Below are 22,609 nucleotides of genomic sequence, written 5' to 3'. Positions count from 1 at the left end.
GATTCGAGGAGAAGTATATCTTCTGACACGACACAGAGAACTTGCCACAGCTAAAATATTCTTTCGTTCCAAGACAAGACAAGCGCCCTTCATCCTCCTATAAACGTTTTGTTCTCAGCCTACCCACGATAAATACAACATCCTCGTCGCTGTACCACCTAATATGAGTATATATCCACGCGATTCAATTACAAGGTAAAAAACTTCAAGACGGGTACGATTTGAAACGTAAGCATAAAACGACGTGCGTACCTCTGATTGCAACGTATTGCATGCTTCATGTACGTGTATACATAAATGTGTGTGTATACATATAGAATATATGTATATAGAATATTCTGGAAGAACAGATTTGCGTATTGCAACAGCGCAAAGAGTACCGTGACGCCTTACCGAGGCGAACGATAACTTTTACCGTCTCGGATATGTGACTTTCTGAATCGCCCCCGTTTTGGTCGAATAATCAGTGGTTATTTGCCTTATATTCCCAGGATCCCCGTTCTTCTATTTCTATTACTAGCTGAGATTTTCACGTGTGTCAAACACGTCTGTTACAAAAATCCCTAGATCAATCTCAATTGGATCCATATACAGTGAACTCTCACTATATTGCCATTAAACATATTGCCACGCAAAGCACTTCCCCTTAACACGTACTTTCGAGCACACAAATTCGCTCTCCCACCATATTGCGTACGCCGGCGCACCAGCACGATTTAGATTTCGCGCAGGCGTGAGGCCGAGGCTATGACGATAGAACTTAGCATGGAGGGGGCTCTGAACTGATTGCCATTTTACTCCCCTACAACCCCGAGTATGACAATATAGTTACAGTCCACTGTACAGGCTCTTAAAAGTATTCGAACGTTTAATGCCTAGAAGAACAAGTAATATCGTAATGAAATTCAAAGTTTGAAATTTCAACCCTCTTCAGTTCTGTGTAAATGCAAAACTTTTCAGCGAGGAGACATATGTCAAGTACAAATTGACGTGCAACATTCTTGTATTCACGATATCTATGACAAAACCTTCCTTTTTACTGGACTGTATCAAGCTTCAGACTTAGAACTATACATTTTTTGTCAATTTATGTAATGTTAACTAATTGAGATATATACTTATTTTGGATAATTCACCGTTTTGGTACGCAGTACTGCTTAAAAGTTTGGGGTCACATGCTGAAGGAGTATGGAGTTTTTGAAGAAAAATACGTAGAGAGGTAGGATCAACTTTTTCACCAAAAAGACGTACTGGTATCTTCCACTATGCCAATATAGCTACAAACAAAATTTGATCGTAATATCTCTCTTTCTCATGTTCTACATATCTATCTAGTATTGTACTACGTAGAATTCGATGCTTTTTCACAACATAGTGGTAATTGAAATTGTCGCAAATAAAAGGTTTATAAATACATCTTTCTAATTTTCTATTGTTATTCCAGTCAAATATATACTAATAATGGTCTAAATTATGCGAATATATATTTTTATATACTACCAATTCAATGGAAGATAATATGGATAATATATCCAATGGATTACCCAGTACGATTACGGAATCATGATATTGCTAAAAGTAATGAAACACTGAAATGAATTATATTATGTCCTATCAACCCGTTAGCTTCGGTGGAACTGACCAGTGAGCTATACTGCCGTACCGGCAGTGCTGCCGTGGAGTGCGAAACAAAAGAGGAAACAATGGCTTTAGAAGCAAGAAAACAAGTGAGCCGCTATAGTGGCCCTTTGTTACAAAAACATCACTCAGAGGGTAGCCATTATAATGGTGCTTCGTTCCAAAAAATGGTTTAACGGGAAGTCACTTATAGTGATGCTCAGTAGCTAAAGGGTTGAATGTTTCGAATATAATCAATGATCCCAAACTTTTGAGTAATAATGCGAAATAATTATATTTCCCTCAACTTGTTCTTAAAAGGAAACTATCGAAAGTATTTAGAACACTTATAAGACGATTTCACGAATATCTTGAACGTAGCGCTACGACGTTATCCAATGAAATATTGAAAAGAATATTTCCAATCCTTTCAAGCAGACACTATCCACCCTCAAAGTTCCAACTACTATAACGACGAAATTCGCCGGCTAAGATCTGTTTTATCCCCCGTACAAGCTACTCCCCACTGTCGTTCCTAATTGCATTATCGTTCCATCGATAAGGCGCTCGGATGCGTAAATTTAGCGAGTACCGATTGTACTCGAATTAAAACGTAAACAACGGGATTAAGTATATGAAGAGAAGATCGGAAGCCGAGGCTGGCTGAGCCTTGTGGGTTTTCGCTCGTCCCGTTTCCGAATATTAAATATCGAGTAAAAAGTGGCAATTCTTCGATAACCTACTTCGCAAGTACTTTGTACATCGAGTGAAAGTCTAGTCTCCTCCCTTTGTTCACCACGGCGTTGTAACGGTTTTTACAAGAATACGTCCACCGAAGGAGACGCATCCTTGTTTTAAGACTGCTGCACAACGGAGACCGTCGTCTCCGTGATGCCACCGCCGTCGCGGCATATGCTGGCGGAAGTGGGCGTCTCTTCCGACGGCGCCGGTGCGACCGTCAACTGTCTTTGCTCCATGTGATCGAGGGTCTTCTCGATGGCCCTCAGTCTCTTCTCCAGACTCGTCGTGCCGAGAATACCCACTTGGAGCTGAGGTCCCAACGGTAGAATCGCCAACAGCCACCACGTCCACGAGGGACCGTCGGCTAGACGAGGCCAATCCTCCTCGGTGTCTGGCATGCAACCGAACACCCGCTGGATCTCCGATTGTTGTGACGATGGCACCGTTTCCCACCATCTCCTGCCCTTCGCTCGTACCTGCAACCATGATTTGGTAGGTTGAATGTGGAATTAAATTATTCAATTTTTCACATTTTTACAAGGTTACCACGTTCGCTACCATCATATGGTTCCAAAAATGTTCGTCACAAACCACTCTATAGATCGTCACCGTATTCAATGAGACGGTGTTACTTTCTTGATTAGATATTAAGAACACGTAAAACAGAGATAATGAATAACAGAAGATATAGGTGAATATTGCAAAATACATACTGCTTCTACCATATAAAATATACTGACTCAGAAATTGTAGCGTCACACATAGGTATGTGACGCCTGGTAGTGAACGTGTTAACCCACGTTTAGAGCCAGGACTTATTGATCTCCTTTTGTATTTCCGAGGATTAACTTCTGAGGATTACTTTCTTTGGATTTTAACTTGTTTCTGAGGATTAACTTTTGAGGACTAACTTCCGAGGATTGTAACTTGTTTATGAGAATTAACTTCTGAGGATTGTAACTCGTTTCTGAGGATTAACTTTTGCGGATTGTAACTCGTTTCTGAGGATTAATCCCTGAAGATGGACGTTTTTAATTGACGAGTAGACTGCGGTATCTGGGTCCAGATATTGCTCTACTCATCTGTTTTTAGATGTGCTTTAGAACGAATTTGATAAAAATAAGCTCATTTTCTAACACAAAGTTATTATAAATAATTATACGCTGTAGTTAGTTTCTGTAAGCTGATGTAGTGCGTACAGTTGTCCGAGGTTTGGAAACTCTCGTTTTCAGAAGCGAAATTTTACGTAATGTCGTCGTAAACAAACTTGTTTCCTTCATTGTGGGTTTTATTAAGTTAAAAGACCATGAGAAACTTATTAAGTTCTGTTGCGAAATCTATTTTATTTTTCTTCAATCTTTCACATAAATTATATGTATAATTTATTACAAACAGTTACAACAGTGAAATTTTTCAGATTTTGTATGAATCTCAATTTTGGAATATTAATCCGTATGATTTTAGGGACTTATCAGGTTGATTTACAGGTAAATCTACATCACTATTTGCTAGTTCTAGTGTTAAAACTATCAACACTTTGTACAGAGGAAAATATTTTCAATAATGCAACTCCGTTGTCGTGGAAAAATTCCAATTTCATTTGACATGTTCTTAGGGAAGGAATTTAAGACAGAGTAGAGAAATATTTTCAACATAATGTATAGTTTGCAAGAAACTCATCGCGTCGCGTTACGTTTTCTGAATTTGAAATGTTGATAAAATGTAAGATGCAACTATGCATACATTCAATAAAAGGTTTGGGGCAGATCGTGTCGAGAAATTGGATTGTCACGAGAACAGATTCTTTGAAATAGTAAAATACTGATTAAAATTGATTGAAACAGGGTTTCACTGTAAATTTCTTACCTTGTCGTGCAATTCTAAGAGGCTCAACAGTTGGTCCTCCTGTACCATCGTGTCCCTGAGGAATTCCACTTGAGCGGTATCGTAGCCATCCCTTTCGCCCCCAGAGATCACCCTAAATCTCCTTCCCCCGACTGTACTGAGAATACTGCAACCGTCTTTCAACAGGACTCTGTCCCGAATCTCGAGCATGGTGCCATATTCCGCGTATCTAAAAGATCCGTAAATACTGAATCACACATTACTGAACATCGATTCATCTATATTATATGTATACTCGCGAGCAAACTCGGCTTCCGCTAGGGGAAAAAGTGACGTAAGAGAAGGGCCTTCTACCACTTGATAAATTTATTTCAAGTATTTAAACAAATGTTAAACCAAAAGTTTATTCGGCATAAATTTCAGTAATTTCCAATACCAAGTGGTACGAGCATGGTAGAAGGCCCTTTCTCAACACTGCTTTTTTCCCTACCGGAAGCCGAGTTTGCACGTCAGTGTACATCCGCGAGCAAACTCGGCTACCACTAGGGGAAAAAGCAATGTAGAGGTTAGGGCTTCCGACTACTTGGTAAATTTATTTCAAATACTGAAATAAATGTTAAACCGAATGTATATTTCGTATAAGTTTCAATAACTTCGAGACCAAGTGGTAGGGGACCCTTTCTCTACGTTATTTTTTCCCCTAGTGGAAGCCGAGTTTGCTCGTGAGTGTACATGCATAAAACTAGACACTGTCTTTCTAACGCAACGCATAGTACCATACAGTACTTATATCTGTCTGATATCGTTTCACGAAGTATAAGTAATACCAAACGTTGATACAAAATATCGAAAATTTCATTTAGTAGGTACTTTGGTATGAAATTGTTCAAATATCATCAATACATATCGGTACAATCATAGTTGAATAATCATCTTTTCGTGGAATGGTAATAAAACGGGGTGGGGGTGAATAAAGTAAAAATGTTTTCCGAAAATAAGTGATAATAAAAGTTTAGATATAAGTGTCATATTAGTAAAGTATAATTTAATTGTAGGGTTGAACGAAACAAAGGTACGAATGAAGGAATGGCAAATCTTGTCCTGTGAGCCAAATCCTACTCGTGCAGGTAAAAATTGATAATAAATAACAATAATAATCACCTCTTCGTTCCCGTAGCCTCCCTGTTCAGACACGCCGCGATCCCGAATTGACGAACACCGCTCTCGACGCATCTTCTGACCATCAGCCTGTATCTGGGCTCGTAGACAAAGAGGGGACACGCGACATAAGGGAATGCTGTGGTACAGACGAACACCGCGATCTGTTCACTGTCCAGAAGACCGAGACCCTGTGCGAGTTCTAATCGGTGGCTGGCCGACCTCGAGGCATATTCCGCCGGTGCCACGGTCTTCAAAGCCCTCTCCACAAAGTCCGTTACCGTCTTCTGGCTACTGGCCAAGTACTGAAAAGTTAAAGGACACCTCGGTAAGTCGACCAGAAGCCTCGTCTCGTCCTCCAGAGAACCTTTCGATCGGAAAGATTCCGCCAACGAAATTCGTGACTTTTACGTACGCTATCCATCGATTCCCCTTTGACCCTTGAAGGCAGAATCCCCGGAAACTATCATTAATAGACTGCAGAGGTTTATGCAAATTCATGGCTTTAGACAGTAATTTATGAAAGACGAAATTTCACGAGATTACGTACACTACTGGCCAAAAGTATGGAACCTGAGCTCATGATTGATTGAACGGTAACTTATTATTCTGTTACGATATAATGACAATCACGGAATCAGTACATATACGTAGAAACTATTTCCAGTCAGTTTTAGCACATTACTTTTATCAAATCTTTGTGGAATAATATTTTTCTTTTTTTTAATTATCGGAGTTGTTCGGTGGTGTATCCAGTATATCATGCGAATGTTACGGAAAACATATTAAAGTCTTCATTTCAATGTGTTTAGCGGACAACGAAGTGTAATAATGGAATAAACATCCGGAGTGCAGCCATTAATCATGAAGCAAATGATCAGCAGTGTCAATTATGTAGATTTTTTTTATAGCTAATGTTTCTCTTCCTTGGTTACTCGATGTTGAACGTTTATATAAACTCCTAATTTAATCGATTAATTTTCGAGATCGTGAATTATACATATAGAATTATAATATAGGAATCGTATTGGATCTCACTCATTTACATTACACAATTATTTTAAATGTCCAAAAATTCGCAATCTAGTGATGAAATTATTTGATCTCCACTTGTTCAGATTTACACTATAATTGTGCTCGCATAAATTAATAACTAGACTGCCGAAGTTTATGCAAGTTCAGAATTTCCGATATCAGTGTCTAAAAATTTATGAGATAGACCAGAAATTTGACTATCTTACTAGAGGCTTTACTATGTTAATATTAACACATAAGTAGTATTAAGCTTTATTGAAAGCTTTATTTTATAGCCTTTTCCAAATTAAGGGTCGCAATAAATGCATAAACATCCGCAGTGTAATAATAGCTATTTCATCTTTATATTATTTTCTATGCATGTGCAGTAACGTATATGCGCGCAATTATTACATAAATATATTCACGTATAAAATTAACGTAACAATTTTTCTATAACGTGTTTTTTTTCTTGTCTACACTGCATTATCCTCTTAACTCTCGTATTCGAAACGGTTTAACCAAAAAGAGAACATTAGCTTTTAATAGTATTCTATCTTTTGAAAATTAAAAAATAAATGTTACGTAAACGATTTATGTGTACAGCGTGTAATACTCCTGTCATTTCGTCCTAACTGTTGGTTCATCTTACTACAGATTGCATCGATCTAACGCTCACTTGAACAAAACACTGCTATCAAGAAAATACACGACGAAGTAAATACAAGAAACGAACAGTGCTTAATAATGGACACAAAGAAAAAAAAATCCATGAAAAGATAAAAGATTGTATGCCGCAAAATTTCTTTAACGTCATTAAAGACGATGCTAAGCGAGAGACAATTGCTGATGACGCCACGAACGCGGAAGCTGCCGACAAACTGGCTTGGTCACCACGAACAATAATCATTTCAATCTGCAAGATTGTTAACCGCTAGGAAGTATTATATCTCATTTATGAACAGGTGTTGCTCGACGTTCAACGGGGGTTATCGTGTTCCACGGAACGTCGTTTGGGATTAACGGATCGTGACTAACGAGATGCCTTTAAAGAGTCGAGACATGACTCGACGCGAAAAATCCGTGGAATTTGTCGACCGAGAAAACGGTACGTTAACTTTGAACGGTACGTAAAACAATAACCGAGGATTGATATGTGACGTTAAGATATTCGGTTGTTCGGGAAATTCGCAGTATTTCTAAGGACAGAGCTAGGTATATTTTATATTTCTTCTATTCATATTATATTCTCAGTTACTAATTTTTTTCAATATTAAAATTAATATTGTGCGACTGGAGAGAAATCTGAAGTGGTGAGAACTCGAAAACAAGACTTTGATTTGATATTTACTTGATGGTGTTTCTGTTAATTTTCGTGATAGACTCAATTTTTAAAAGTTGGAAGCGTCTTGAGAATTTACATTTCTCCCCGATTGGCGAAAGTCTCTGTCAAACGTGTTTACTACAAAACAAATTATAATTGGTTGAGTCCTGAAGGAGGAAGAAGAATTCTTGGGTTTTCCAAGTTGGTATGGTGGTGGAAATCATTTCTTGACACCATGGTCTAGAATAAAAATTTAGCAGCTCAAAGGGTCGAAAACAAGTTTCTTTTATCTTCAAAAAACTCGCATCAATTTATTATTAACCATGGAAGATTTGTTCCATGCATTATTGTTCTCCGCGGATCCTTTTGTATGATCAGTTTCAGTAAGAAAACAAAAAATAGAAGAAAGTCCCCTACACATTCAGACTTTCATGAAGGTTTTAAGAATACTGTTACTGAGTGATCACGTTATCGAAGAAGATTTCCAAAATTGGTAGAAATTTGTTCACTTATCTACTTCGATTCATACTAAATTATAAGTTTCAAAATTTTTTATATTTTGAGCTAAATAACCGTATGAGCTACAGTATTTTGATTCTGGACCGCTGTATTTCAGGGCGAACGGTACGCGAGAAGCTAATTCAGCATATGGTCAAGATTTTTTGTGACCACGTCGATTTAATGAGTGTCCCTAACGATACGGTTTTATGACCGTATTGTTCCGCGAGTCGACGGTAGGAACCAACATACATATATGTATATATACAGGGTGTAACAAAAATGTTGTCCGACCTGGAAATAGGGCACTCGGGAGGTGAATTGGAACAAGTTTTTCCTTAGCAATAATGTAATCTGAGGCTTCGTTAGGAAGATATTAACGAAAAACCCCGACCAATCAGAGTGCGAGTCTGCGAGCCTAGTTCCCACGTAACGCTCCCTACCAGTCTCCCCAAGTTACCTTTGTTCCAAAGAAAAACCTTGTTTCAATTCCCCCCCCCCCCCCGAGTGCCCCATTCCCGGGTCGGCCAACATTTTTATTACACCCTGTATATTATATACGACACAGATTGTAGATCAAATATTGGAAATCGTTGTTTATTGCTTAACACTGAAAGATATCCAAAATGCGTAACAGATTTGGAAAAGTCTAATGATCATACAATTCTAAAGAGGCAAAACAGATAAAACGATTAGGAAAATATTCTAGCGAAAGACCAACGAATTTAAAGATATATGGTCTCTTGGTTCCACAACGGAATATTAGCCGCTGCTATTAAACAATAAATTGTACGACGCAACAGCTACTTTAGAGATAATTCAGTAGTGCGAAAGGTTAACGTTCAAAGGCATTATCGTTTGCAGAAGAAAATACTACTTACATCGGCGAGAGACGTGACACACAAAGGACAAGAGGAGGAATAGTCCAAGCATCGGTCCAGACACATCCAGCAATACGTGTGGCCGCACGGCGTCGTTACGGGTTTCCATAGGAGTCGACAGCACAGGATACAGTCCAACTCACCAGCTGTACCACCAGAAAGAGGCGGCAACAGAATCTCCGCGGGTCTCGCTTCAAGCCCTGGGAAAGATAACGTTTTCATTCATGATCATTGCGTTCGAATGTGATGAAACGTCAGATTAATTCTGGACAATGAAGTATAGACTACAAAGGTTTATACAGGGTGGGGCGCTAACTATTACCACCTCAGATATCTTCGAAACTATAATGTTCACAGAAATATTTGTGTAACCATAGTTGCACAATACGAAGAGAGCCATCCGATGGCGCTAATAGTTTTTTTGCAGGTGTACTGTAATTTACTTTGGATATTTCAAGGTCACCTCTATGTTTTTGGACAGATCGGTATGTTTTTATTCCCGTAGAATGATAGAGGAGCTTAAAACGAGCTCAACGACCTATTACATAAGGTCATTGAAGATCATAGAAAGTAGAGAAACGTGATAATGCCTACGGTTTACTTCACTGACAATAAACACTGTTTGAAGAACACTTTAATAAGTTTGCTGATTAAGATAAACATAATAAGAATAGTATCGTATCGGTTAACCGGGCACGATGTATCCGTTTGAAGAGCAAGTCGATATGCTTCTTATTTATGGCGAATGCCAATAAAATTCTGTAAGAGCAAAAAACTTATATGCTGCACGATATCCACATCGGTGTCAGCCTTCACGTCGAGCATTTAAACATGTGTGCGATAAATTTAGGCAAACTGGTAGTTTAAGTGTTCGTAAAAGTGAACGCCGAAAGCGAGTAACGAACGAAGAAAATGAAATCGGTGTGCTCACAAGTGTGGCTACAAATCCTGATATTAGTTCTCGACAAATTGAACGCAAATCTAGCATTAGTAGAAGGAGCGTACTTCGCATTTTGCACCTTCACAAATTTCATCCGTACCATGTTAATCTTTACCAACAATTGTAGGGGGAGGCGAACGACTTCATGAATCGCGTTGAATTTTGTCGATGGGCTAAACATCAGATCCAAAACAATGAGTTATTTCTTAATATCGTTTTATTTACTAATGAGGCAACACTCACAAATCACGGGAATACTAATTTGCATAACATGCATTTATGGGCTGCGAAAAATCGACATTGGCTACGGCAGGTTGAACACCAGAGACAATGGTCTGTGAACGTATGGTGTGGTATCACAGGTTATAAAATTTATCCTCGTAATATCATTTATCATATAAGTCCACATTTTATCAATGGAAATTTGAGTTATTAATTCAAGTTATTAATTCTTGGAAATGCGAGCGAAATACGCGTCAAATACGTCTGGCGCAATTGGTTATACTATTTACAATAGTTGATTCCCAGCTGATACAGGGTCGATGATCTGGTTGAATTTATGAATGAAATAAAATGAAATTGAATGAATGAAACTATTTCCTGAAAAAGTTGAAGAACGTGTCTCTCAAGTCGAACAACCTGTCGTTTCGAAATTATTTCACGAGTATTTAAGCTTCGAACACAATTTCGGTATTCATGATTTTTCATGGTCTTACAATTAGTTATTAGTTCGGCATGTAGAATCCAGCCTATGAAAGTGTGCCATATTTTTATTCACACCCTGTATATGAATTGACGAAGTTAGAGATGGCAATTTATTTCAAATAAAGTATTATAAATGTATGCATTGTTATCTACATTGTGAATTGAATATAATTTTATGATAAAACCATTCCTTTTGCGATACATCTAATAGATTTCGTGACAGTAAATTCGATTTATCTTTTAAACATATCTTGTATATAGTAGTTTCTGGAATTATAAGCGCTTACTTTTCATCATTAACTTTTTGCAGTGAAATCTTTTATCCGGAAGAATATGCATATTCCAAAACAATTTTTATTTAGCAAATTTTGAATTTTTTAATGCACTAGGATGAAGATTACAACATATTCTTTAAACATCATTATAACGTTAGTGCGCATTAAAAAATGTTTTTTTTTGTGCTTTCTTATAACCGCAGTTGAGGATTCGTTTATCAATGGTACGTATTCAATCAGACATATCTTAGTAAATGTACATACAGTTATTAATACGAAATGTCAGATAAAACGTAATCGGCTAACCTTTCCAGGCGGTCATTCAGTTCTCATGAGAAATTGACGTTTATTTCAAGGATTACCGACCTAGCCAACGTAAAAAATGTGAAGTATTTTACATAGACTCTTAACCCCATTAAAATACATTTTCTCTTAAGGTAATATGTACTACTTTTTTATAACGCACTGTATATATGCAATACTACAAACAAAAGTATACTTGAATGAATAAAATTATTCAACAATGAAATGTATATTAATTATTCATACTCAGGCGAAACCGTAAATGACATTATTAATGTTATGAATAATGCATTTACTAATCTGTAGTAGTTGTCATTACGGTAGTATTCATTATTGTAACGTTTTATTACAATGATTAATATGCGATGGAACTGTTTTAATAATTTCTTACTATTATTCACAATTAGTTATGTTACAATGTGTACTGCAAATAGAACGCTATAAGCTGTAGTAGACAATAGTTCCAGTCTCACCAAATAGTTTACTTTATGTATGTCAAAATACCACTACTATTTAGTTAGTTTTCATTTGTACCAGAAATTAAATTAATTTTGTTCTATTCTCTTATTAAATTGATTCTCATATACTTTATTTATTTGTCTTACGAAGCGGTCTTCATATCTGTATAATTATATTATTCGCTATATTCGTATGTTAAACTAAATTATGATTTCATAAAAAATTAGCGTACATTGCCAGATCTACGATTGGTTATAATATACGAATCAAGCAAAACGTATAAACATGCAAATAACTAAAAGTAAAAGTTATATTCAAGTATATTCAAAATGGCGACTAGTGGCGAAATCAAAATTTCTGTACTTCTTTTCATTACGAATTAATTCGATTTTTTCAAACGTCTGTCTTTAAAATACTGTATGTAAATGCAACTTACTTTTCAATTTTTCTATATCTTGATATACTCGATCCAAGCCGGCCTGCAGCTTGGTATTGTTTTGTGGCACTGCGGTCGACAGGAGTCTCCTGCTGATAGTCTGCAATAAATGAACAAGCACAGTTATAATTGGTTTAGACGCGAACTTTAATCTGAAATTATTAGGATTGACACGATTAGAGCTTCCTTTTTCTGAAATTCAGTTCGTCTTTATTTCCTATGGTACGCCGTGAGGTTGTATAAGATTTAAAAGATCGCGTTACGTAACCTAGAAATCTCGTAGAAACCGAATTTCTCAATAGCGTTTTAATAATATTTTACTATTTCATAATTATATCCTTGTAAGAGTGTTGTCAATGGTTTGACATTATTCTTACAATAAAAATGGGATCTACAAAATTGAAAATTTTTTTAAGAATATGGAATACGCTAGTGATTTGTATAATTATTAGGCTCATTTTGATAACAAAAATTTACTGTAATATATCAATTACAATAATTGTTACTTATAAGTATACAAGAAAAAATTATAAATGGAAATTTTTAAAAACCCACCTAAGAATCGAGTCAGGATCAACAAACATCTCAATTTTATTAATGAAAAAAATAGTACAGTAATGGCAGTCCGCTTCAATAAGATTCAATCAAAGCGTTAAATTTCTCCCTCATTTATCATACAATTAACAATTTTACCGATCTTATGTCATTATAATTTAGCTTACAAAGTAAAATGATTAACAAATTTATTCACGTAAAGCTGTCTCATTTATTTGACCAAATTACGTATCAAATAGCGAATTATAATTCCAAATTAAAACAAATTTATCACGTAAAAAGTATCAAAATCAAGGTAATGAATGAGTACACAAATAAAAATTGCTTACAAATTTTTACACTCAATTGTTAGATGATAGCGAGTGTCACTGTATGTGTAACCACTTCTAAAAGGCTTATTTTTAAAATTGTCGATTTTTATTTATTTTATTTTTAATTAATCAGAACTTGTAACAGGAAATCCGATTTTACCTTGTAAAAAACTATACAAAACAGTTAGAAGAGTGAAAAGATAATTTGAATGTTATGTCATTAGATTTTATAAGGAAACAGTATCGATTAACTCCACTGAAACTTTATCCTACTTATCATCCACTCTTGTTGTCTAACAAGAAGCAACTTTATAGGAGTATAACACCACTTCATCAATATTAAACAAAAAATCAAGAGAATCTGAAACCCTATCGACAAGAGGATTTGTAATGAAACGTGGCGAACGATTATTAGTTACTGAACACCAGCAGCTTATCCCAGCTACGAGATCGATGATGATTGAAATATCAGGTTTATATAAGTTTCACTCTGCCGAACGCTTATTACTGCCACGATATCTATGCTGTTTCTATCGATCTATAATAATCACAAATTGCTTGTTAATTACGCGTTCTTGTCGCGACAATAAGTCCTGTGTCGTAACAATACAATCGGTACTAATCATCAAATGCACTGCTCTCATCGGAACAAACAGAACCATTAATCTAAGGTACCGAAGGCGTGATCTAGATCATAATTACGATACTAATTATTGTCATTGTAACAGCAATTGAAACAGAAGTAAATGTAACAGTATGTACTTATAACTATTCGTGATTATAGAAAGGTAATTGGATGGTAACTGTCAGTTTCATGGACAAGATAGTGCTGGGATTACTTTACTCTGTCCATTTCTTTATCTTTAATAGCGTGCATTCATTTCGTGTTTAGATTATGTATTTCTAAGATGTACCAGTGAATAATGTACAATTTTTTTTTACCGAACTGAATATTTTCTTACAAGAAAATAAAAACATATGGTCCTTTAATAATATTTATTGTTGTTCTCCAACATCCTATACTGCTTTTATCAAGGAAGAGGGCGGGTAGGTACACTGACATTAGTTACAGAGATATTATATGTTATAGAGAGCAATTGATATCATTTTACAAAGAGACAAGGGATGTCAGTAAGGTATTGATAGAAACCGGAAACTCGATGATATGATAAGGCTGATATTGCCATTATAAGGAAGCCGACAAAGTTAGATTAAAAAAGAGAGGCACTGTACATACAGAAATTGAGAAAGGTCACTGCTTATGTCAGTATAGTGCTCATAGCTCTCACTATTATTATGACACCCTACTATAATCAAAAGTTACCAAAATATAGAATCGTTCGCGACATCGATCAGTATATGTTTGTATTACTTGATGGGGATTCTAAGGACTGCCTAGATAATACTGAAATTATAGCCTTCTCCCCACGTAATTGCAGCATTCGATTTCAGGTAGAAACTACGAATGACTCGTAAAGAAATTCATAAAGACAAGAATCTAGGTAGAAATTTATTTGTTCCCTTGAGTCTCTTAATGGATTAAGAATAAAATAGAAAATTTGTTGTATTTGATGAAAGTTTTGTATTTCATTCTGTATCACAGAACCCTATAGGCTAAATGCATCGAATCCGCAGTCTACCGATGAGCAAGTGAGACGGAAGGGAAGCCTCTTAAGGGGTCATGCTCAGTCAGGAGGCCGAAAAAAGAGTGTTCTTTGGGAATTTTTTTCTTGAAAACTATAAGACCTTTTTCAAAAAACGTGTTTGTATTTCGAAGATTGCAGTTTCTAGATTATAAGGTAATTTTTTTGTTTAAAAATATTTATTAGTAAATAAATGGTGAGCGATCTCCCGGATGTCTCTTTACAAAAAGTGGTCTGCCGTGATCACTGTAACTTTGTAACGGTTCATCTGAAATTAGAAATTCAGTAAGATTTATGTAATGAAAGAACCAATCTTGTCCTTGAACGTGGGGTTTTTCGAAATATCGATTAGGAACAAAATAGCGGACGTTCTCTTGACAAAGTGCGATTTTCACCTAAAAAATCACTCGTTTTTGGTCAATTAAAAAAAAAGTATGGAACGAACAAAAGAATCCTTCGGTCAAGGACAAGTTTTTCTGATTTGAAATAAGGCGCAAAAGACTTCATGTAAATCGACACAGTAGTTTTCGAGAAATATTGATCACCGATTTGTAAAATGTAGTTTCGAGAAAAACGCGTTTAAAGTTTCAGGTCAAGCTTACACTTATATAAAATGTTCATTTTTTAACATTTTTTTAACTGTCATTTTTAATTGGATTACCTTGAAACTTGCAGAGAATATTCTCGAGATTTTGTACTTAAAGAAAATGTAGAAAGTGAAAAATCGATTTTTTGAAAATTTCTGACTGAGCACGACCCCTTAACCCTTTCACTCCTAGCGCTAACTACAACTGGCACTAACGAACCACTAAATATAAAGTTTAAACTTATGCTATAATTGTAATTTGATAGAAATATTTTATTTTATGTAAATTCTACGGGGTTGGCCAGAAAGTTCGTGCGGCTTTGAAGTCGACACATAGTCAAGTTGATACAAACTGTTTTCTACGCTTGATTTCGCCATTTCTTGCGTTGTGTAACGAGGATTATTGCCGATTAAACACTTCACTTGGTCGTTATGAATATCCTGCGGCCGGCCAGAGCGTGGTGCATTTCGGAGAGAGAAATCCCTGAATAAAAATTTCGCAAACCACTTCTGGCACACGCATTCTTTGATGACATTCCATCCGTATACCTTACATGACTTTTTACAGATTTACGCCATGGTTTCTCTTTTTTTAGAAACAAAAGAGCAAAATATACTGGAAATGGATGTCGCCCATCCTATCTTTCTTTGGATATCGATCTTTAAAATTATGTCAAAATTATAAAACAAACCCAATCGTCAAACCTTTTAGTTAAAATGTACGGTTACATGTTAGGTTACACCTTTCCGCCGAATCTTGTTATCGCTAACTAGTATTTCTTAGCAAAAACTTACATGCCGAAAGACATGCATCTTTATAATGTTTTTTCATGAATTTGGCTTAATCGTTGATCTTTTAATGTACATGAAGGAAATGGCAAACTTTGGCCGACAATGAGAATGATTCTTTACGGTAATTAACATTAGTGTTTGACATCATTGTTTTTATTGTTATATTACATACCGAAATGAGTTAGGTTATTATTTTGTATACTATACTTTTAGAACTATGTTATTAGTTTTCAGTCATAAAAGTAACAGCAAATATACATATATACCAGTAAAATCCCTCATTTTAATGCCCAACGACCTAATAGTATTTCCAAGTTCAACACTGATCAAGATGTAAAATATGTTGTATGTATGAGACGACCGGATATTTCTGTGAGTACCTGTGTGTCTTTAATGCACTGAATTAACACAGTGGAGAAGCTAAAGAGCGTATCGTGATTCCTGCGAGCCTACTTTATGCTACTGCATAATCGGTATGCGGTTGACATTGTCGTAGCGAAAAGGTTTAATGAAATACGAATGAAAACGTCGACATTGTGCAATTATTACTGGAGGAGGAGGGGAGGGAGTGTTCCTTCTTTGGAGACTAAAACATACTTTCAACCTTTTCAGCGCTATAAACCCATACTTATATAAGATTCTAAAAACTATTCACCACCTACTATGAACATGAACCTATTTGACGAGCATAGTCCATTTGAAATCGAAATTGAGATTTTAGCATCAAAGTTTGAGCTTAGGGGAGACTATTGAAATGTAGTATAATAAATGGAAAAAACGGGCACAGACCAGAAGAATTAAGGACTGTTTTACATTTCTTCAATGGAAGAATGATCAGATTCCAACTCGATAGTTCAAAGTCTGGACTATAAAAACAAATTTGTAAAGCTCATAAAAGTTTAATATTTTTAAAAATATTTAGGAACAGATTATACGAAAGAAGGATATTAAATTTTTGATCGTGTATAGTCAGGGGGACTTCATAAAATTTGTTTTTCAAGTAGTGAAAACTGAACTGTTAGTGATTTATTGTCGCGTAGAACCATCCCATACGCGCTATGAATTGATATTATGAAAAGACATTAGAATCAAATAATTAAAAAATCCAAAGGAGAAATATTATTTCACTCTAGCGCACGCTTTATCGCAATAAGTAAGCATAAAATAGACGTACGTCATTGGACATCGTAGCGCTAAAAAGGTTAAAATAAAATTTTGATATTAATTATTTTCCCTATTATACCTGTGTAAATTCTTCCTCGCCGCCACTACTATTGTCCTCGCAGTCCGAACCGTTCAGGACCGCCCGGCGATTCCTTTTCGGATTCATCAGCTGATGCCGACTCCTCATACGCGACGCGCCCTCCGTCAGATTATAAGGGGCTCGAGATGGCACATTGTAACAACGTTGACTGACCGACATCACTTTGTACAGCACCTGAAAGCAATACGGATCCATGTCTTTTGAAATTCTAATGTGGCCGCACGGTGAAAGCCGATGCTCCCCCATTATCAACGATTCGCACGTTCTATTCGCTCGAACATTGTTAACGTTACAAGTATTGCACATCTCTGTCGCCAGCTAACGTCTCGAGTAAATGGTGGCTTGTAAATCCTTGTACGGGAGATTTACGTTCGCTGCGGGTTGCATAGAAAAATGATGGCTACACGTGGCACGATTGCAAGTTTGTGTTCTTTTCAAATGTAATGCGATTCTTACACTTGGGCGTTACGTGAACAAAGTGGATATCCTTTGTAAGCACCGCCTGGCGTTCTTCGATTGTGAGAGCATGACTATTTTCATTTGTTTTATATAATGATAGTTTTTTTCATCGCGTGTGTTTATTACACATTTATTTGTATTAAACTATGTATTTGTAACATTGATGTGAAAATTGTGCGGAATATTCCTACCTTTTTTTAATAAGTGAAATATAATGAGATTAAAATATTTTATACGAAATAAAAATAAATTGGATTTTTATATCTGTAAGTTTGTTGTATACTTAAAGGAAAAATACTGGTAAAGTAATCGTTATGTAATAGTGTTTTTCTACATGTGTAGTTTACTATATAGGGTGACTTTTGATTCTCGCGTTTGAAAATTTGCAGTGAATTTAAAACAGGGTTACTGAGATGATAGTTGTACAATGGCAAACTGGAAAGAAACAATAAACGAATATTTCGTCTTATACAATTCTAACTACAATATTTCAATTTCTATTACATAAAATATTTTTCAATGTGCAATTTTGTAGTAACATTTTTTTTAGTTCTGTGTATTCTAATTTAAATACGCCCTTGCAGAAATATGTTATATCAACACAATTATTCCCTTATCATTAATATACAATAAAAATACAGCACTCCACTGATTAGTACAAACAATATTCCAAGATAAAGTTGACGAAGTTTTAGAACGAAAACGGTACATTCCTTGGATTAGTATTCACAGTTTTCGAATAGCATTTGTTCTAAAAATCAATTTATACCAAAGTTGTGAATCTTGTAAACGAAATGAGATACTAAGTAGTAATTATCTAATATTACAAAACTATCAGTGCTCTTTTTCATATTTTAATCACGTATGACAATAAATTCATGGAGAAACAATACAAAATATAGGCCAGTGACGAATACAACTACAAGTTAGAACGTTTTCATTCATTCGTTGGTAATACAAACGATCTTCTTATCTTCGTAATTATAAGTACTTTGTAATTACAACTTCGTTCTCACTGGGTATTACATAACACAACGTAATCACTGAATTATTATTATTACTTTTAAAATAGAAATGACCCACATCAATCACACTTAAATGTAAGAAAGAAAAAGATATTGTTTGGCATGAGATTAATATTAGAATGAATTTCTATAATAAACTCAGAAAGAAGTCTAATTTCTTTTCAAACAGCGGCAATTATATTTACTTAACAATATCGATTATGTAATTATGTTAATTCGCATTTTATTTTTATTTGTTACACAGTTTTTGGATGTCGACTTTAATGTTTGAATATCGTACACATTCAGACTACTTTGATGTAACTTCCTAACAAGTTACATCCGGAACACCGAAGCATTTTCACCAAAGGAAGGTGCCAAACATTATTTACCTTACGGCATGAACTGCACGCGAAAAGAATGATTCCCAGATCTTACATAAGTACCGGTGCAGCTTGCGGCAATGATTCCAGCAGACTTTCCGTTACATAATAACCGTTCGGAATTCGATTTGCCTTCGTACCTCCGTATTCGTTTCGTCGTCAAAATTTGTTACTACGAAATCGAAACTAAAGATAGAAGTCTATCTATGAAACCAAGCGAAAATGTCAAGCATAATGTACATATAAAAAACTATGAATATTAGCTGCTAATTGCATCACCATTCTTATAAAACAGAATTTTAAAGATTAAATTCGATTTTTGCGTCACTACTGAAATATTGAATTAAAAGACGATGTGTTTATAAACGAAACATGATTAATTTCAAGAGTAAAATTGTTTCAAGATGATTTGAAATTCAAAAATAGTGCATAACGCATATCTATGTTCTTGCATGAATATAGACTCGAAATAATTTTGATTGAAATTCTAAAGTTAAAGCAAGCTTTCTGTAGATGCTGTTTTTTAAGAACGTTTTAATAACGAAACAACACTAAGACGACATTTTTAAACAATTCGTTACTTTCGAGAAATATTACGATTCCATGTAGAACGTGTATGTGATTTTTTTAAAAAGAAAAGAAACTGTTAAGCGCGCCAATTTATTATCTTGTACAAACGTTTGATCAAGTTCCAGTTACTTGTTAATATCTCTTAATTAATGTAAATATTTACAAGCCTGCAATTTGAATCTTACTATTCTTTTATTTTCTCGAAGTTTGACAGAAAACTATTATAGATATCGATACTATTTTAGATCCAAGTAGACAGTGGTGTCCATTTTATACAATTATGTTATACAATACCATATTAAAGAGGCTCGTAACAAAAACGATCCTAGTCAATTTTTTTTTCAGGAGAGTAACAAAATACTTTGGCATCTTTAAGAATCTTAGGAATCTATCAATTTTCTTTTTAAAAGAAACCGGGACATAGGTCGTTTTTGATAGTATAGCTTCCACCATGTTGTGAGTATCGAAATATAATGTTATACAATGTAATGTAAAAAAAAATATATAAAAAATACAATATGTCTTACAATATTATAGATACTGTTGTTATTAAAAAAAACCGAAACATTTGGCATGGATTGTTTTTGTCGTAAGCCCTTCAATTTAAAGTGGATCAATTATTTCATTCACTATATATTTCATGGAAGTTAGCGAAAAAGAAATCACTTTATAGTATCAGTGTTACTTAACAAATTTCAGGGACAAGGTTTCGAAATAGAATAATAATAAAAGCAATACTAACTTCAGTAAAATATCAATTAAGATATTAAGTTTTAGATATTTTGTAAAGTTTCAAATAAGAGCGCCCACTTTATTCGGTATCATCTCGACGATGACACTTCTCGCAGTTTCAAGAACGCGTAATTCAAAAACCGTAACAACTCGCTCACAGGGAATGGAAAAACGATACCCACGATTTAAACACTCGAGCGTATTGAGTTGCGAGTAATTACCGCTGGCCTTGCGTTCAGCGTAGACTAGCCTTGGGTCACTCACCTGGAGTCTTATTGGAACACACACACAAATGTTCGTATAGATTGATATGCCGTGGCAGAAAGGCCAACAGGGAAATAAATTTCTTCCTGCTGTTTTTTTCTTCTTCTCGTTATTTTTTTGTTCTCGCGTAGGTGCTCGCCAAGGAATCATGGCAACATTACTGTATAATATACAGTTGACGCACGGTTCGCTATAATACTCCATGTTATTCATGAAAGTCGATTCGCGGAATATTTATTCGCGACTTCGCTCATTCATCTTCCGCCCACGCCTCGAATACAAAACCCGCGGATATTTCTACATGGTAGGGCGGTAGAAAAAGACACTTTGCTGATAATTTATGAAAACTTGAATTTTTCCTTTTCTATTTCGTAGCTTGTTGGTTTCTTTTGTGAAAATGTAAAAAATTGTGCTTTAAGGTCAGTACAAGGTTTTAAACCGTTTTTATCAATTCTGTTTGGCTCTAAGGAAATACCGTTAGATGCGGCCATTAATCTTGTCGTAACTTTTAGCTGTAGAATCGGATCGAATCGCATTTGATTAATTCTTTGATACTTAATGGATCTCACAATTTACAGTTACAAATCTACAATAATAATCCATTTTGTATTTTCTTTGATGCCAATTAAATCGTTTACATCAAACTGACGGTTTTTTTACACGAGTAGACGTATCTAAGCACAAAAAGAGTTTTGTTTTCAGCTGACAATAATTTAATTTTCTGGACCGAGAATTGTATATATCGATTTTTTTATACAAAATCTTTAAATAGTTTATTATATGTATACAGGACTGTACCGGGTCTCTGTATTAACTCTGAAGGTTCTATACAGCAAAAATAAAAACTATTAAAAGATCTTAAATGAAAGAATGGATGTGTACAATTCTAAGTCTAGAAGATTAAATTAATTTCATCTCGTCAATAGATTCTATACAGAGCACGTCGTTTCAAAAAACACAAAGAATACGTTGAACTCTAAAGTAAGCACCAAGTATTCAACAAATTTAATACAAAGCACCTCACACTCAGGGTGTTCACCATAATCTATTCTGAATTCAAGAATACCTGGTTCAAGTCATCCTCAAAATTAGTTTCATGTGATTAATTTTAGTCGTTTAAGAAACCTGACAAAAGGCATTTTACAATGAGACTCACTTAATCTCTATTACCTGGAACAATTTACAGTGACTCACACGTTCGTTTACATACTTTCAAAATAATAACTGCGTGTAAAAATTTGTATACGGCTCTTATCTATCTTTTCTCATTATGTTTACTCGTATCATGTATTTGTGATGAAAGTTTCTTCATTTTGAAACGTAGTTTCTAACAGAACTAGAACAGTTCGCATCTTATTACAATAAAAGTGATGGCCATTTGTAAACAAATTTATGAGTAACTGTATCTTAGCGCGTTTGGATTCTGGTCAGTTCCAATCAAATCTTCGGAAACAAGACCAGTCTGTTTATTATTCAAGTCTATCTTCTGAAGTCGGAATATTCTGCACTGTGATTTTTGAAATCAGACTAGACCATATTGAGTCTCTCGTAGTTAGAACAGACTAATCCGTATATTTAAAATCTACAATCTACCATTAAAGAACACTCAATATTTATATTTAATATTTTTTGTTATAAAAAGTGTCAAGCATTACTGGCCACTAGTCTAGAAGCTAATTTTGTTCACCTTTACCTTCATTTTCAAAGAGGTTAAAAAATCGCGCTTTTTATCGTAAACTTGTTACGATCCAAAAAGTAAAGCAGAGAGATCATACGTCATGTAACAAACACTATGCGCTGTCTTCGATGAATATACTTATACTCGCGAGTGGCTATGGCTATCATTGCTC

The 22,609-nt window shown here is 35.1% G+C and overlaps 1 protein-coding gene across 1 annotated transcript in view; it reads right to left on the bottom strand.

Moving 5' to 3' along the window:
- Positions 1-2,471: 2,471 nt before the first annotated feature.
- LOC107188752 (LON peptidase N-terminal domain and RING finger protein 3) overlaps positions 2,472-22,609 on the bottom strand; it is a 104,066-nt gene continuing 83,928 nt past the window's right edge. Inside the window, exons 4-9 of the mRNA XM_015577102.1 lie at positions 17,327-17,521; positions 12,197-12,296; positions 9,079-9,278; positions 5,365-5,666; positions 4,225-4,432; positions 2,472-2,834 (exon numbers count right to left, since the gene is read on the bottom strand). Coding sequence (XP_015432588.1) covers positions 2,472-2,834; positions 4,225-4,432; positions 5,365-5,666; positions 9,079-9,278; positions 12,197-12,296; positions 17,327-17,521 — 1,368 coding nt within the window. The remainder of the gene's footprint in view (positions 2,835-4,224; positions 4,433-5,364; positions 5,667-9,078; positions 9,279-12,196; positions 12,297-17,326; positions 17,522-22,609) is intronic.

This window comes from Dufourea novaeangliae, unplaced genomic scaffold (assembly GCF_001272555.1).
Source record: "Dufourea novaeangliae isolate 0120121106 unplaced genomic scaffold, ASM127255v1 scaffold108, whole genome shotgun sequence".
NCBI classification, from domain to species: Eukaryota; Metazoa; Arthropoda; class Insecta; order Hymenoptera; family Halictidae; genus Dufourea; species Dufourea novaeangliae.
Note: the sequence above shows the minus strand (reverse complement) of the source record. Positions and strands in the feature narration are given on the sequence as shown.